The 16,637-nt window shown below is 50.6% G+C and overlaps 1 protein-coding gene across 1 annotated transcript in view; it reads right to left on the bottom strand.

Moving 5' to 3' along the window:
- The window catches only part of LOC146833570 (stonustoxin subunit alpha-like), a 159,907-nt gene that overhangs the window by 122,920 nt on the left and 20,350 nt on the right, over positions 1-16,637 (bottom strand). Inside the window, exon 2 of the mRNA XM_085600080.1 lies at positions 8,962-9,086. Coding sequence (XP_085456206.1) covers positions 8,962-9,061 — 100 coding nt within the window. The 5' untranslated portion in view covers positions 9,062-9,086. The remainder of the gene's footprint in view (positions 1-8,961; positions 9,087-16,637) is intronic.

The raw sequence follows: 16,637 nt of genomic DNA, 5'->3' as shown, positions 1-16,637 counted from the left end.
GGGTGCCAGCAGGTATGCTACTTCTGTTACTGGGGCCCCCTCCAGTCCCGCAGTATTCCAGTATGTCGCGCATTTCATATTATCCGTTCTGGTCGTGGGATTCACAGGGCGCCGCCATCTTAGGGTCGCCAGGCTTTTTCATCGCTCCTGTCTCGTATCGCTGATTTGTTCCATTTCTGAGCCTTATCAAGTGCTTGTTTACACTGCAGTATGAGGCGGCCACATTCCAACGTCCGGTGCTTTGTTCTTTTCACAACTTTTTACCCGTTCACCATCTATATCTGCAGATATTGTCCCCAACCGGCGGAGCCTCTTAAGAAAGTGGCCATTTCGCAGCGCGCCCTCTAGCGCCCCCCCGCCCCCCTCCCCGACTGGACAACATAATCTAATTCTAACGTACTACCTGTCTAGGTACTGGTACGCCAACATATGTAATAAAAACAATAGTTCTGCTAAAAAAAATAAAAAAATGTAAGAAACTCTAAAAAGTGCTAAAACTGAAACTGTCACTCAAGCAATAGCTCTAATGCGTGCGTATACATAGTTCAAATGACTACAAGCATCAGAAAGCCATGCAGGTCATAAAAAGTGTCAATTTGTTTTTGAAAAAAAAGGCAGAATTTTTCCCAGCACACGACGGGCCCAAATGTTTGTGTGTCCTGGCTGGTAGGCGCAACATCGCTGTTGCCTGCCTCCGCAGAGTACGATCCCTGTAACACCTTGCAGATAACATCAATTGAGAACAGATGATCTTCCGTACTGCCTGCAGCCGATGCTGGGGCAGCCTGTACACCATCCAAAGCCTGGGTGTTCGTGGAGGAGCCGGTGTCCCTACTAACAGGAGCAGACAGTTCCTGAGGTGGCTCCAAGAATGAAGCCATCAACATAGCAATACGCTGGGGACAGTGCAGAACATGATGGAAATGTCAGACACAGATCTAACACGCACTCTTCTCCGCAGAACAGGCATCGGAGGTAAGACAGGTAAGATGTAGTCCATCCAGACTGGTATAAATGACAGGAACCAAGATGCACTTAGTTCCCGCAGGCGAGGTGTGCCCAGATGTTGTACCATGCGATCACTGTATTTGTGCTGCAGGAGTGCTTTTTCCATCTCCTTGATGACTGGGACATCCATTGTGCAGCAGAAAAAGTACAATCAGTATACCTGCTTTTAGAAACAAGATCAGCGGAAGTCCTCCAAAAATGCTTACAAATATGGAGTGTATAAAGTTTGATATAACTCCGAGGACCGTCTGAAAGGTGCTTAACAGTCGCAAACCTATTGTCTTAAATAGGTGGACTATACCTGTCGTATCAGATATGTTAAAGATACTATTTACCATTTCTGCGAAAAGGAAAAGGCAGTTCGTACGTATTAGTGCCTGTATCTCAGCCAAGGACCTTGCAATCTGGAGATCAAAGTCTCCCATGCGGAGGTTAAGGGCACGGTTTTCTGTAAAAGCATGGCTTTCATTCTGCTTAGAGTATCAAACCGTATAAGAGAAATATTTAATGAAGGCATAGCGGCGCCTCCCTGATTGTATGTGTCAGTGTAACAATACTTGCATACAGCAAGTAACCCTGGAGCTCAAGATTAGTAGATATGCGATGCCCGGAAGCATCCAACAACCTCATTAATCGTTCAGCATCAAGTAACTCCCATTTGAGAGAAGCCTGAACACCGGGGTGACCACAGCTGTCGGGGTACCTTTCAAATGACAGGATAGGTTTGCCACTGAACCATTACAAGCTCCGTGTAGCATAATATCCTGGCATATGAGAGGTCCACCCAAGGCTTTCTCACAGTTAGTACCGCTTAGAACCACTTCAAGATCCCCACTCCTGCATCGAAATCTGTACGGTAATTCCCAAGATTCCTTGATGAATTCCCTATCCATTTCTTCATATCTAACTGCCTGTTGTTGTTCTAGGCAATATTGAAACTGGAAAGTTGTGACCGGTAAAGTTATGTGCCCACGGATTAACCACTCAGTGGACGGTGATTCTGCCACAGTAAAAGGTAATCTGTCCAGTTTTTCAATACGCAGCATTGTATATGTTGCTCCCCTCTGTGCCATTTTTATCTGTTTTTCTGGCAGATTGTATGCAGAAAACAGGGAGGTACTGTTGATAAAATGCCAAGGAACATAGCCAGCGTGCAATGATTGCAGCGTACAGCTTAATAACATAATGGAACGTAATTGTGATTGCCCGTGTTGTAGCATGGACAAATCTTGCTCTAGTACATCAATAGCAGAAGATACAATATTGCCCAGTGAATAAATCCTGGATGTTAACGTAGTCATACCATTGTCAACTACAGCTAATGCCTTTTCTAAGTTAATCCTATCTATTTCTTGTAGTCTCTAAGCTGCTTCTTGTTGGGAAATTTTCCAAATTTTATTAGAGACAGCATATAAGAAAAATTTTGACGTGGCTTTCTGGGACCTAGTAAAAAATCCCGAAGGTCCACATCCTCTGTAAGTAAGGATAAGTGTTGGGGGCGTGGCCTGGTGTTCGGCACGATGGCCACACAGTAGTGCTGCTCTGCCGGCTACCGACTAAAATCTTGTAAAAATCCTGCCTCTACCAGGCCATCTACTGCAAAAATCAGAAGAGAATCGCTGCGGACACCGAGGGCGATATAATAGTGTTTTGTTCCCCGGAGGCCCCAGGGGATGCTGTACTGGCAGCGACGCACCCCGGACCCGAGATAATGGCGGCTGCATGGACATGGCGGAATCGACTTCCGAGCTTCCTAACGGCGCCCGGGGTGTGAGCTGAAGCATCTGGTGACGATCGTAGGGCAGCAGGAGAGGTGCTGTCTGCAGCAGCGGCTCCGGGTGTGACTTGGATGAGGCTGGGAGCCTGCGCCGGTTGGTGAAGTAAGTGCGAGTGAGGCCCACACAGCGTGACCGGGTGCCTACAGAACGGGAGCGGCCAACGCCGGCCCTGCAGATAGGCCGCAAATAGGCCGTGAAGGCGACGGACACACTGCCTCCGGAGCCCACCCGGGCGGGAGGTCAGTATTGCCTGGGCCGCCCTGGAATAACCCCTGGACTCTGAAACACTGAATGCCAGGGCGCACGTGTGCCCCATTTTAAGTGCGCTGTGCTACGGTGACGCCGCCGGGAGCCTCTGTGGTCCCATTATACTGCCAAACGGAAGAAGAGACCGAGCTGTGTTTAAACTACACCACGTCAGGACCTGGAGGCATAACACATAAGTACTGGAAGGGTTGGTTGTTCTCCACCCCGCATGGCCTCCTGAATGCGTGCCCCCTGTCACTTTAAGGGCTGGACCACTACGCAAGAGACTTTTGGCCTCATAACTGTTGCGGATATCATCGGGGCGGCAGCTTGCTGCTCTGCACTATTGAAAGAGCGTTGCACAACACGGGGGCTCCTTCTCACAGAATTACTACTCCTGGGCCCAACACATACCCAACCTACTTCTAGGCGCAGAGAATACCGGTCCCTTGAGGAGTAAGGTACGGCGGTACACATTGCAACATCATCGCGGGCTGATCTTTGACACCGCAGACAACAGTCTTCTGGATCGTGCTTTAAGTGCACACTCGCCGCCACGACGCCCGCTGCATTGTGTTCTACATGCGCAGTGCCTCCCAGTTGCGGTATACAAGATGGGAAAACCAGAGAAAAACCAGCCACGACTCACGTTTGAATTGCGGAAGGGTGGCAAGTCCGCACAGAACGCGGCATCAGATTCGGAGCTACATTTGTCGTCCCAGGCCCCCACTGCACTCGAAAAATCGCTGTCTGCCATTCAGGCCAGTCTACAGGCTATAGATGGCAAAACTGAAGCCCTTAACGAAGGATGGACCATTTTTCAGCAAAATTGGATAAGCAGGCAGTGCAGCTTGGAGAAGCTGAACAGCGCATTTCCGACGCTGAAGATGGACTACAACATGTTGACACGAAAACGTCCGACATCACGAAACTGCTTGCTGTTATCCAGGCGAAGAACGAAGACATTGAAGCGCGGTCTCGGCGCAACAACATGCGCGTTTTAGGCCTTCCGGAATCCACCAATGTGGGGCACCTAGAAGACTACATGGAGACATTGCTGCTGGACGTATGTGGCACCGAGAACTTTTCAACCATGTTTACTGTGGAGCGAGCTCATCGATCCTTGGCAGCGCGCCCTCCTCCTGGCGCTCCTCCAAGACCAATCATTGCCAGGTTGTTAAATTTTAGAGACCGTGATACTGTACTGCGCATCACACGTCAAAAAGGCACGATAAACTATCAGGGTAATGTTCTATCATTCTACACGGACTCTATGGCGACAGTACAGGCGGCCCGGAAGGAGTTCCAAAACGTGAAGAAACTACTAATGAAAGAACAGATCCCGTATGCGATGCTTTATCCGGCACGGCTGCGGAATAGGAGAGACAGATGACGCCAAGATCTTCGCCAACCATAAGCAGGCCATGGAGCACGCCAGATCCCAGCGCCGGCAGCGTAGTTCTCCGGCCCACACATCAGTAGTAAGGGGCCCTGAGCCCTGCGAATGCATTTTGTATGTCTGTATTTGTGTGTGCAACTATAGTGCCGAGAGTCGCTCTGCATGTTTCATTTGTTATATTTACAGTATATGTTGCCTACACACAGCATACACGGAATGAGGCACCCCTCAGATATCTGGTGTATTATTGTAACCATGACTGCTAGTATATCAATGTTAAAAGATGGGACATTATAGGCCTACTGAGTCATGCAGTTGATGAATTGGGTTATGCCTCATAGCATATTGTTGCAGCTACAGGTCTCTATATCCGGTGCCCTACACCATGTCCCCTAACACGGATCCAGTGGATTGGCTATGGGTAGTAGGGTAAAATGGGTTATCTGCGGCCCCCTCCCACCTAGATCTGGGAGTGGACCTCGCCGCTGCGACCCCCAATGGACATTCCCCACTTGACATGTTACATGATGTTGTTTTTATTGGGTTGGGTTTTCCATGAGGGTCTTGTCTTTGGCAAATTGGGGTTGCTGAAGTGGGTGGGGGGAGGACTGGGTGGGTTTGGTTTAATATGTTGGAGGTACTTTGATTGGAACTGGAATGATACCTGCGTTGTATGTAGATATATGTGCAAGCTCTGAATAATATCACGCTATATCAGTTGCCCTGCTTATCATTATAGATGACGGGGGAAATTTATAAATGTATAACTTGGAATGTCCGGGGTGTAAATACGCCTAAGAAGATTAGGCAAGTGCTAGCACAGTTGGATAGACATGCTGTGAAGATCGCTCCTTAGCAGGAGACCCACCTGAGCAAATACATAGAGGGCAAGGTGGCGTGCAGATGGGCAGCCTACCAGTTGGCCTCATCATACTCTACCTACTCAAGGGGTGTCCTTATTCTCATTAAAAAGGGAGTACCGTTCCAACCTATACATAACTGCGTAGATACTGAAGGCCGCTGGGCCATGGTGCAGGGCAAGCTGGGGATGGCGCTGGTGACAGTGGTGAATATGTATGGCCCTGTCGTAGATGACACAACGCCTTTTCTGCACATGATTAATATATTGCGCACTTGGCCTGAGTCTGCGATCCTTTGGGGAGGTGACCTGAATACCCATCTCAATCCTCTAGTGGATAAATCTAACCCATCAGGTGTGCGCACCCAAAACGTTGCACACTGTATAAGGGACGCCATGACAGAAATGGGTTTGCTGGACGTTTGGTGACTGTGTAATGAGGGAGTGCTGGAGGGCACACATAACTCCTGCGTTTAACAGCTGGTCACGGCTGGACTACTGGCTGCTTAATGATGAGGCCAATGGGTGGGTGGAAAAAGTTCACACGCTCCAGCGTACACTGTGTGACCACAACCCTGTTGTCCTTGATATATCAATTCCCACTAACCCGCACCGCCCCTTTACGTGGAGATTTAGGGCAGAGGTGTGGAAGACGGGGACGCTCACCCTGTGCCTTTGAGGAGCGTCATCACACATACTCATAGACAGATGCCCAGGACAGAGATCAACACAATAGACACCACTGTTGCGGCCTGGCAGGCGATTGGCAGGCGGGCACACAAACTCCCCTTGTACGCGCCAGCACTGCCTCTTGGAGGGCACATGGCACTATCCGTGACACGTGAAACTGAGCCTATAACTGCTCTCAGGGAGGCCGGAATCACACATATGAGCGATCTATACTCTGGGGGAAAGTACATTACAGACGACGACTTAAATTACATCCAAAATCCCACCCCGATATTTCAGTACACCTGCTATAGATTGAAGCGTGCAGTGAGGGACCATTACACTACTTTTCCTGATGAGCCGGAACCACTTAAGTCCCTACAATTATTGATAGTAGCCCCAACTAGGAAGAAGCTGATCACTAAGTTATACAAAGCGGTTCAGGGGGACATAGTCCATGGACCAGACAGGAGTCTGGAGCGATGGAACGCTATACTGACTCCCCCGATTAATGACAGGGAACAGATTTGTGCGCTGACTGGCCATTTGACTTTCAACAGTAATCTGAGAATCATTCATTTTAAGTTTTTGCATCAAGTGTACTACACTCCTGTTAAATTACTCAAAATGGGCATGGCAATGTGTTCCAGTGTTCAATTATTGGGAAACTGTTGTTACTATTATACACACTATGACGGGACAGGTTTTACAATGCACGCCACTGGAGTGCCTCCTGGGATATGTCCCCAAAATCAAGGCCACTGTGGGAAGGTTTGTGAGAGTGGCCCTCTTACTTGCTAAGAGGCGAGTTTTATTTACATGGGAAAGCAAATTGGTTCCAAAAGCTGATATGTGGGTAAAAGATATGATATACTGTCGTGACCAGCTGGAATTATATGTTGAGGAACTGTCGTCAACTTCCAGACCCACAGATATCTGGACACCTCTGAGAGAGTATTTATTGACTCAAAATGATGTAGATTCTGTATAATTTATAACTGTGAAGGGCGCTTAATAGGGAAAGGTCAGTGGTTTCTTGATCAAAATCTTTTCCACGTCGAATCTAGGGTCCTACAGCCAGGTAAGCCCCTTTTGTACCCACGGGAGAGGGTTGGACAGATTCAGGGGACCCTACCAGGGGAGGGTCAGGACAGTGAGGAGGTTACTACCATGTCCTTTGTCCAGTTTCGTGCTAGAGCAGAAGCCATCGGCTCCCAGGACTGGTTTGAACAGGACTATGCACAGGCTCACCAAATGTGACCCTCATGCAGACTTTTGGTCGCTGGCAAGCGCACCCACCCAGGCCTAATGCACTAAATCCTGTCTGGGAGGTGGTCACAACTTCCTGTGACAGGATGCCTATTGTTCTGCCTTCCCCTGCTCGAGCTTGGCTCAGCAGCAAGAGGGCAGAAATGTGTCTCTGGTCGGCAGCAACCCTTTTGGGCTGCCTGGGACTAGAAGGCTGGTACAGGAACAAAAAGGAAATCACAAAGCTCGTTTCTGATGGGTGGAATCATACCTCCCACAACGGTTACCGGTGTGGGGGTATGATTCCACAATGTTTGACACCAAACACGATAGGGTTACTTTTAGCCATTTTAGAGTTGGTCATCACGTGGAACCATAATGCCACTCTATATGTCATAAATGGCTATAGCACTAACAACCCAGGAGAATGGACTATGTAGGCTGCAGGGGTGTCCTGCTGGTGCAGTGGCACCCTCTTACTTAGAACCAAGCACCCTGCCTTCAGGATTGTCAAGGCCTGCTATAGGGGTGACTTATAGGTTTTAAGTATAGTGACCCTTAGATATAGTAAACCTATATCTTAAGTAAGTGGTGCATGCACCAACTTACAAAGGCTGCAATGGCAGGCCTGTAGATTCATTTTGCATGGCCTCTCATGGGTGGCATAATACATGCTTCAGTCCATGGGAGGCCCCTGGGGTACCTATGCCCTGGGTTCACGGGTACCATATACTAGGGACTGACAAAGATACCCCAGTATCCAATCAGGAGGGTACCGAAGTACATGACATAATATTTTAGCGAGATAGCAGATAGACTGGGGACTTGATTAGCAGGATCCCAGTCAGACTAGTCAAAAACAGTATAACATAAAGCAAAAAGTGGGGGTAACCATAAGAAGCAAATCCTACTTTCCTACACCCACCGTCACCCAGCCGCTACATGCACCACGATTTAAGTGCACCGCACACCGCTACACTTCACATCACAACCGCGACGGTTGCCACGACAGGCTCGCACCGATGTGGTTGGCCGGAACCAAAGGTACTGTTTACAAGTCTGCTGACACTAAAGCCAGACCGGTCTGACACGGTCGGCCGGAACAGTTGATTTCTTTTGTTTTCAGAACCGCGGTATCTGTGGACAGAAGTTATTTCTGCAAAGTGCCTATTGTTGATTACTGTATGTTGGGCTTTCATCGTTTTGGTCTTGTTTGCACAGATAAATATTGGTTATTTTTCTAAAACTGGTGTGGTGTCCTTTTGTAATGTTTTCACTGTGTTATTGTTGGTTAATGTGCAAATGCTTTACACACTGCCACGACTGCTCCTGCCAAACTACCAAGGGGGTGAGAGCAGGGGTTATTTCAGTAGTGTATGCCCCTTATCCTGACTAGAAGTAAGGGTCTCTATTTGGACAAAGGTGCAAACCATTGCCAACCAGAGACCCCTATTTCCAACACAAGTGTAAAGCGCAATTTCCAAAATTACGCAAGAGTATGTTGGCATAACAAAATGTCACCTAGGCCTAGTTTAAACATCTTCAGAATAGTCTAAAGAGGAAAGCTAGAAATGTAAATGCCATGTCTATATGCTTAATGAGATAACAATGTTCTAATTCCAAGAATAATTCACAGAACTCACGAGTTTAGATTTCTGAACAAATGACAGTAAACTGAGGAGGGCTGCATGTAGGAAGAAGAGTTAGGCACATTTACAAAATTTCAATTTACAGAATATAGTGTTCATTTCTACCTGGAATCAATGAATCATTGCGGCAGTCATACAGCATGCCAAGTTGAAGAGGTCGACCCAGAGTTGGTAATTTAATAATTGAAGAGTTTTCAGCTGCCATTATTTCAAAATATCACGCTAAAATCCTGAAAACAACATGAACATATATTAATGTTAGTGTGAGGGAAAGAGATCATGCAGATAAAGAATCACCGATTACCACCAAGCCTGTGGAGTACCTGAAAACCAGATTCATCCGTTTCTACCAGCTTGACAAACGCATAAAACCTGCAGACTCAGAATCACACAATATAGACAGTGTTGCAGTCAGTAATGGCTCTGCTGAACCTGAACTGAACCTTCTGTACCGTCAGTCAGTAGAGACTCTGCAGAACCACAAAAAGACAAGCATTAGCAAAGCCAGTAGATCTGCCGTTCTCTGCGAGACATTTGGTTTTGTTGTTTTATCATGGTTGTTGCAGGAACTCTAGGATTGGGGAAGCTGCAGGTCTTTGTCAATCTGAGAAAAAACAGAGGCTAAAAGCAAAGATATTTTTTGTCTCTAAAAGTAAACCGCTAAAGCAGACTTTGGCATTCAGGGGAATAATATATGGGTGGAGATGCTCCTGGTGAAAGGACAGAATGCGCCAGACAGTGAAGTTAGCCAATGGCTGAAGTGGGTTGACCCACTGCCCCATGTTGTAAGCTGTAGTAGGTGGAATAAAAGAGTGAGTGACACAATAACAAACCAATGGATGAAGAGTGGTCGCTGAAGCATCTATAAGCAAGTAAATGATTCAATGTCACTTAAATAAAATCAAAAAGTCAAGGCTAACACCAGACCTACAAATACCTTGCCTCTAACAATAGTTTTACAGCTTTAGGCTATTTTACATTCACATGCTGGACATTATTCTAAGATTTAGACTGCTAACTAGTGGAGGAGCTCAGAAGAGCATCTTTTATTTTTTTTTGGGTATCACCAGTACCATCATTACATTGGGCCCATTCCGATGTCGGGTGAAAGGCCATCCAACAGCTCGTCCGACCACCGTATTACTATACAGCGGTCCAAGTGATGCCTGCGAGGGAATCTGCTCCACCTCCGACAGGTTCAAGGAGCCCATCAGGGCGGAGAGCAGATCGTAATCCCCAAAAATGGAGACAATGCTTACTCAGGCACCCCCGTTGGAATTAAGATGCACATTTCCGGAGGAGGAGCTTAGCGCGTGATCAAGATGGCCGCGTGAGCCTAGAGCTCCCGAGACCCTCGCTCCCTCCGGCAGCTATCCTGTCTACTATCCTGCTTTTGATGCCCGGAATATTGGAGGGGAGTTGTTGCTGAGGCGAGAGCCGCTGTCCGGATCGAAATCGCCCACCGGAGACCGAAGTTGTACTGCCTGGAAGTTTGTGGCCTACTCCCCGCACGGTGCCCGGGCCTTGCGTTGGCACAGTGCCCGTGCACTAATTGAACAACAGCGGCCGGGCTGGGGACGGGTCGGCGGAGGGGAGGTGTTTCCACTTTCACTTTCGCTTTCGCCTTCCAGTCTCCACAGCGCCCGGGACGGGGCGTGCGTAGTGCCAGCCACTGGTCGCATGGTTGATTACTCTGTATGGGCAAGGAGAGTGTCTACAAGGCAGACTGCGATGTCGACCAAATCGGACGTCGACAAACAGAAGCCCAAGAGTACCAGGCGGGGCAGCTACACCCAGACTAACAACATGGACCGGTATGCCCACCAGAAGGGGTCTCCGGGCGGATCGGGCCCGATACTGGATGCCTCGAAGGACGCGACACCTCCCCCCACAGAACTGACCCTGCAAGATATTATGGGGGCCATCGAAGGGATGAAGACCTCGATTGGACAACAATTTGAGACCCTGGCACAAAAAGTGGATGCCATATCGATTGACGTCAATCTGGTTCGGGCTGACCTGGGGAAAACTAATGAGCGGGTTCAGTCCTTGGACCTCAAGACTGCCGGTCTCCTGGGCGACGTCTCCGGCCTTCAGCAGGAAGTCCGTACCCTGCGGACGGCAAATGATCACTTCGCCCGACGGTTGGAAGAGTTCGAAGGCCGTGCAAGGCGCAACAACGTGCGTATCATTGGGGTCCCGGAAAATTCAGAGGAGCAGTCGGTGGACCTGTTCGTGGAGGACCTGGTGGTGAACCATCTGGCGCCCAAAGGCCTCAGTAAGTTCTTTGCTGTCGAACGGGCCCACAGAGTCCCTGGCGGGAGGCCCAAGGTGGGGGCCCCCCCGAGGCCGATTGTAGCCAGGATTTTTAACTTCAGGGACCGAGATGCCATTCTGCAAACATCGCGGGTGGCCGGCCCGCTGCCATTCCAGAACACTACTGTCAGTTTCTATCCGGACTTTACCCAGATGGTGCAGAAGCAACGGCAAGGCTTCCTGGCGGTCAAGAGAAGATTACGTGAGATGGGACTAAAATATGCCATGCTCTTCCCGGCCAGGCTGCGGGTGGTGTTCGAAGAGCGGACTTTCTTTTTTGAATCTCCTGACATGGTCGTAGACCGGCTGGACACATTGCCCCAAGGACGGACTGGCGTGGAACGCTCCGGTGGCGCAGATGGTGGTGGGGATGAACACTGAGCCAGGACTTAAATACTAGGACTCCGGCTTCTCCGGGAGGTTGATAATCCGGGGGGTAGTGGGGGCAGTATGGGAGCCTTTTCCTCCTCTGGGGTTCTTTTCGTAGATTAGTAGTTTAAGGGGCGACAGGCACACTGCAAGTTGGGGGGCACTTTAGAGCTTACGCAGGGGTGCAGGGTGGGGGGTGGATGTGGGTTGTTGTTGGGGTTGTTGTTGTTTTTTGTTATGCAAGGCGTAAAGATGCAAGCTTCCGTGACTCGGGTCTGGTTCCACGCGGGGGGTGGTGGTCTTCTTACATGTTGGGATGGGGGGTAGGGGCCTAAAAATACTCAGTTGGAATGTAAATGGCTTGGGGGATCGTATAAAGCGTGGGATTGTCCTGCAATTTCTGAAGCGATGTACCCCTGATATTGTCTTATTGCAAGAGACGCACTTGATTGGTAACACGTGCTATGCACTCAATCGTAAAGGCTATAAATTTGTTGCACATTCCGGGTTTTCCTCGGGTTCTAGAGGGGCGGGAATACTAGTCAGGTCCTCCCTGCCATTCGAGGTTGACTCCACTACCGTTGACGATAGGGGGCGCTTTGCGGCAGTAGCGGGGTGGTGGGAGGGCAGAACCCTGGTCCTGGTGTCGGTTTATGTCCCCCCTGCTTTGCAGCCCTCTACACTAGCGGACTTAGAGAGGACATTGTTGGATCTCCCAGAAGGAATGTTGGTGGTGGGTGGCGACTTCAATGCGGTTGGCTCTGGCCTGCTCGACAGACACCCGCAGAGGAGTACGGGGGGGGCTCAGAAGTGGCTTCCTGATTTTATGGATAACCTTGGGCTGGTTGATTGTTGGCGACTGTTGCATCCCACACAACGACAATATACTTTCCACTCAGGGGCGCATGGCAGTCTCTCTAGAATTGATTATGTCCTTACCCCAGCTGCACACGCCTCCTTCGTCTCTGAGGCCAGGCACATGGCACGAGGTATTTCTGACCATTCCCCGGTGTGGATCTGTATGGATGTTGGCAGAGGAGTGGGTGGTAGGGTGGCCCCAATTAACCCGTGGTACTTCAGGGACCCTGCGACTCGTAGTGCGGTACTGAGGGCGGTCGACCGCTACTTTCAAGAAAACCTTGGTTCGGTCACCTCGGCGGTGTCCTTGTGGGAAGCGTTCAAAACAGTGATTAGGGGTGAGGCCCTCTCCTTGATAACAGTGGCCAAGCGTCGTAGAGACGCGGAGGTCGCCCGGCTTGAGGCGGAGATCGCGGATCTAGAGTTGGCTCTGGAAGGGGAGGTCACATCGGAGGCGCTGCACAAGTTGAGCCTTAAACAATCGGAGTACAGGGCCCTCGTGACGGATGCGGCCAAAGCCCTGAGTAGGGAACAGCGGGGCCGTCTGTACGACGTCGGGGACAAGGCCGGGAAATTGATCGCGTGGCTAGATAAAAAGGAGCGGGTCAATCGGGTTGTGCCGGACCTTGTGATGGAGGATGGCGTCATGGTCACGGAGCCGGACGGCATAGTCCAGTGCTTTGCGGATTACTTCCACACGGTCTATACCTCCGTGTCTGACAGGCCAGTGGAGGATTCATGTGAGCTCCTGCGCGACCTTGCCCTGCCTTGCCTCTCCGACATAGATAGAGATGATCTTGATGGCGACATCACAGTCGACGAGATTGCGGGGGCTATCCGCTCCTTGCGCCCGGGCAAGGCCTCGGGTCCGAATGGCCTGCCAATTGAGCTCTACAAACTCCGACCGGACAAGATCGCTCCGCACTTGCGGGATATGTTTGTGGAGGCGCGGGAGACGGGCTGCCTCCCACTTGACCAGCGTCTGGCAACGATTGTGGTCATCCATAAAGATGGCAAGCCCAGGAACCGGTGCAGCTCATACAGGCCGATCTCGCTCCTTAATGCCGAGCCGAAGATCCTTGCCAAAATCCTCGCAAACCGGCTGGTCAGGGTGGTCGGGGATCTGATCCACCCTGACCAATCTGGCTTCATCCCGCATCGTAATACCGCGTTGAATCTTAGGCGCATCCATGGGGTGATGGCAAGGGTGGGGACGATGCGGGAGCCGGCCATGGTGGCTGCGCTCGATGCAACGATGGCATTTGACACGGTGGAGTGGGCATACCTGTGGGCTGCGCTTGCGAAATTCGGTTTCGGGCCCGGATTTGTGGGCTGGGTAAGGCTATTATACGAAGGACCTCTCGCCAAAGTCGCAGTTAACGGTAGGGCGTCCCGTCCCTTCGATCTGGGGAGGGGTACCAGACAGGGTTGTCCTCTATCGCCGCTGTTGTTCGCTCTCGCCCTTGAGCCGCTGGCGGCCTGGATACGATGGCACCCAGACGTGAGGGGGATTCGATGGTCCCCTGATCACGAAGACCGCATTTCCCTCTATGCCGACGATATTCTGCTCTATCTTACTTCACCCCGGAAGTCCCTTATAGTTGTTTGCGACATATTGACTTCCTTCGGGAGGAACTCGGGGCTAACCATTAATTGGGGTAAGTCATATCTGTATGCCCTGTGTGGGGACGTCCCGGTTCCCCCGCGGAATTGCCCGATCCAGATTGCCCGGGAGGGTTTCTTGTATCTTGGGATTTATATCTCTGCCGACCCAATGGTGCGGTATGAGAGGAACCTGCTCCCTCCGTTGGCGCGCCTGCGGCGGGACGTGGCGGGCTGGCGGCGGCTGCCGCTCTCCCTCCTTGGCCGTGCGCCGCTATTCAAAATGATGTCCCTTCCCCGTTTTCTCTATGTCCTGCAGAACACCCAGGAGCTGGTTCCGGCCAGCTACTTTCGGGAGGTTGAGAGTCTGCAGCGTTCGCTGCTGTGGGACGGCCGACCGCGTATAGCGATAGCAAAATTAACTCTCCCTTGGTACGACGGGGGTATCGCGCTTCCCGACATCCGTAGATACTATTGGGCCTCCCAACTGAGCGCGATCAATCATGGAGTCTACGGTCCGGCGCTTGGCCCCGGCTTTGCGATGGACCGGTGGTTGCTGCGGGGTGGTGGCTATTATAGAGCTCTTTATTCGAAGCCACCGGCTGGGTCCCTCACAGGGCCTACCGGGGTGGCGGTGCACGTGTGGAAGACAGTCACGAACTCCCTGGGATGGAAGGATAGGCTCACCCTCGCCACTCCGTTGTACGACTCGGACATGTTGGGGAATCTCTGGCACTCTAAGGGATTCGACAAATGGGATCTGATTGGCATCTCCAGGGTGGGGGACATGCTGACCAAGGGGCGGATTAAGTCATTCGAGGAGCTGCGGTCGGAATATGCGCTTGAGGGCACGGAATACTTTCGGTATGCGCAGGTGCGCCATGCGCTGCAGTCGGTCCTCGTTCAGGGGGAAAAGGTGCCTGAGTCCTCTCCATTGGAGGACCGGATCCTGGACGGCCATATGCCGGAGAGCACAATCTCCCTAATTTACAAAAAGCTCGTGAACGTTCGGACCGATCTCCTCCTGGGGGTGCGGGACCAGTGGAATAGAGACGGCCTTGAGCTGGACGACGAGGATTGGCAGTATGCGGTCTCCTCTCCTAAGGAGGTCGCAATCCCCGCCAGGTTGCGGCTCGTCCAGCTTAAGATACTCCACAGAGTCTATGTCACTGGCCCCGACTGGTCCATATGGGGTTTTCCGAGGATGGGCTGTGTAAGAGGGGCTGCGGGTTGGTGGGCACCTTTCTGCACATTATATGGGAGTGTGGTGTGATTGCGGAACTATGGAAGCGGATTCACGCGGTTATGCAGGAGGTTACGGGAATTGTATTGCACCCAGAGGCGCGGCGCTGTCTCTTGAACGTGTGGGGTCCTACAGACTACGACGCGGCGCAGACTCAATGGGTGACCCTAGGTAATATGGTGGCTAAGCGAGATATTGCAAGATTGTGGGGATCCCCGGGCCCTCCCACCCTGGATGCCTGGAAGGATAACATGGACTGGTGCATGTTCCGGGAGAAAACGGTATATAGTGCGCGGGGGAGGCCCAAGAAATGGCATAAGGTATGGGGAGGTTGGAACCAGTATAGGGGATACATATGTTTGCCTCCTGCCACTGAACCATTAGAGGAGCAACTTTCCCCCTAGCCTTGCGTCCGACTTGGGTAGTTCTGATGCACCGCTGCTAGAATGTTAGAGCCTCTGCTTCTCCCTCCTCCTCTCAATCGGTGGCTAGGACTGATGTTGGACATGGGGCCGCCCCCTCGCTGGGAGCTGACGCAAACTTATGATGTATATTGCCTTGCTTGTTGTGTTCATTTTTAAAAACTGGAACCTTTGTTTTTATCCTGTAGGAGAGCTGTAGATTACTGCACGTGTCGATTGAGGAGCTGCCGAACCTCCGGGTTGTCGGCTGAATAGCAGTGTATCTGAACTATATGAATAAAGGTTTTAAAAAAAAAAAAAAAAAAAAAAAAGATGCACATTTCCGACAGCCTTTCTATGGCGGTCCGACCGCCACTGAAAGGCTGTCTGAAACGGACTGTTTGGGCCCCTATCAGGGCCCCCATCCCCTGCGGCCTCTGCTATGAGACCTGTGGTGCTCCCCCAAACATCCATGCATCAGGCACCACATGGTGCACACGGCGCATGGATTTTTAAAAAGTGTATATTTGCTATTGCGTCTTGTGCTACAACCCGCAGCACAAGCCGCAATAGGAAAGATACACTTTCCGACCGCCGTGAAGGCGGTTGCATCCTAATTTGGTTATTAGTACATCTGGTCCAATGTTTTCTCACTGCAAATCTAATGAATCACTATCTTTTAGATGTGCTTCACTGCCCATGTTACAGCTAGCATGGATTCTCTCCGGTCATGGAAAAATAGCACCAGTGGTCTAATATACAAGAAGGGGCAAATCAAGATGCCAAATGATATAAGTCAATCACTTTGAACTGTGCAGATTTCAAGCCTAGCATTTACTAATCTTAAATGAACTGATGATACAGATCAAATAAAATATCATGTCTCTGCTCATAGTGGGCTGGTGGAAATCCATGGCCACAACTGACCAAATATTTCATTTAACAGTCAGGGACACAAATACTTGAGGGTAAATAAAATAAAATGAAACTTC

The sequence above is a fragment of the Triturus cristatus genome, chromosome 4_2 (genome assembly GCF_964204655.1).
Source record: "Triturus cristatus chromosome 4_2, aTriCri1.1, whole genome shotgun sequence".
Taxonomy (NCBI): domain Eukaryota; kingdom Metazoa; phylum Chordata; class Amphibia; order Caudata; family Salamandridae; genus Triturus; species Triturus cristatus.
Note: the sequence above shows the minus strand (reverse complement) of the source record. Positions and strands in the feature narration are given on the sequence as shown.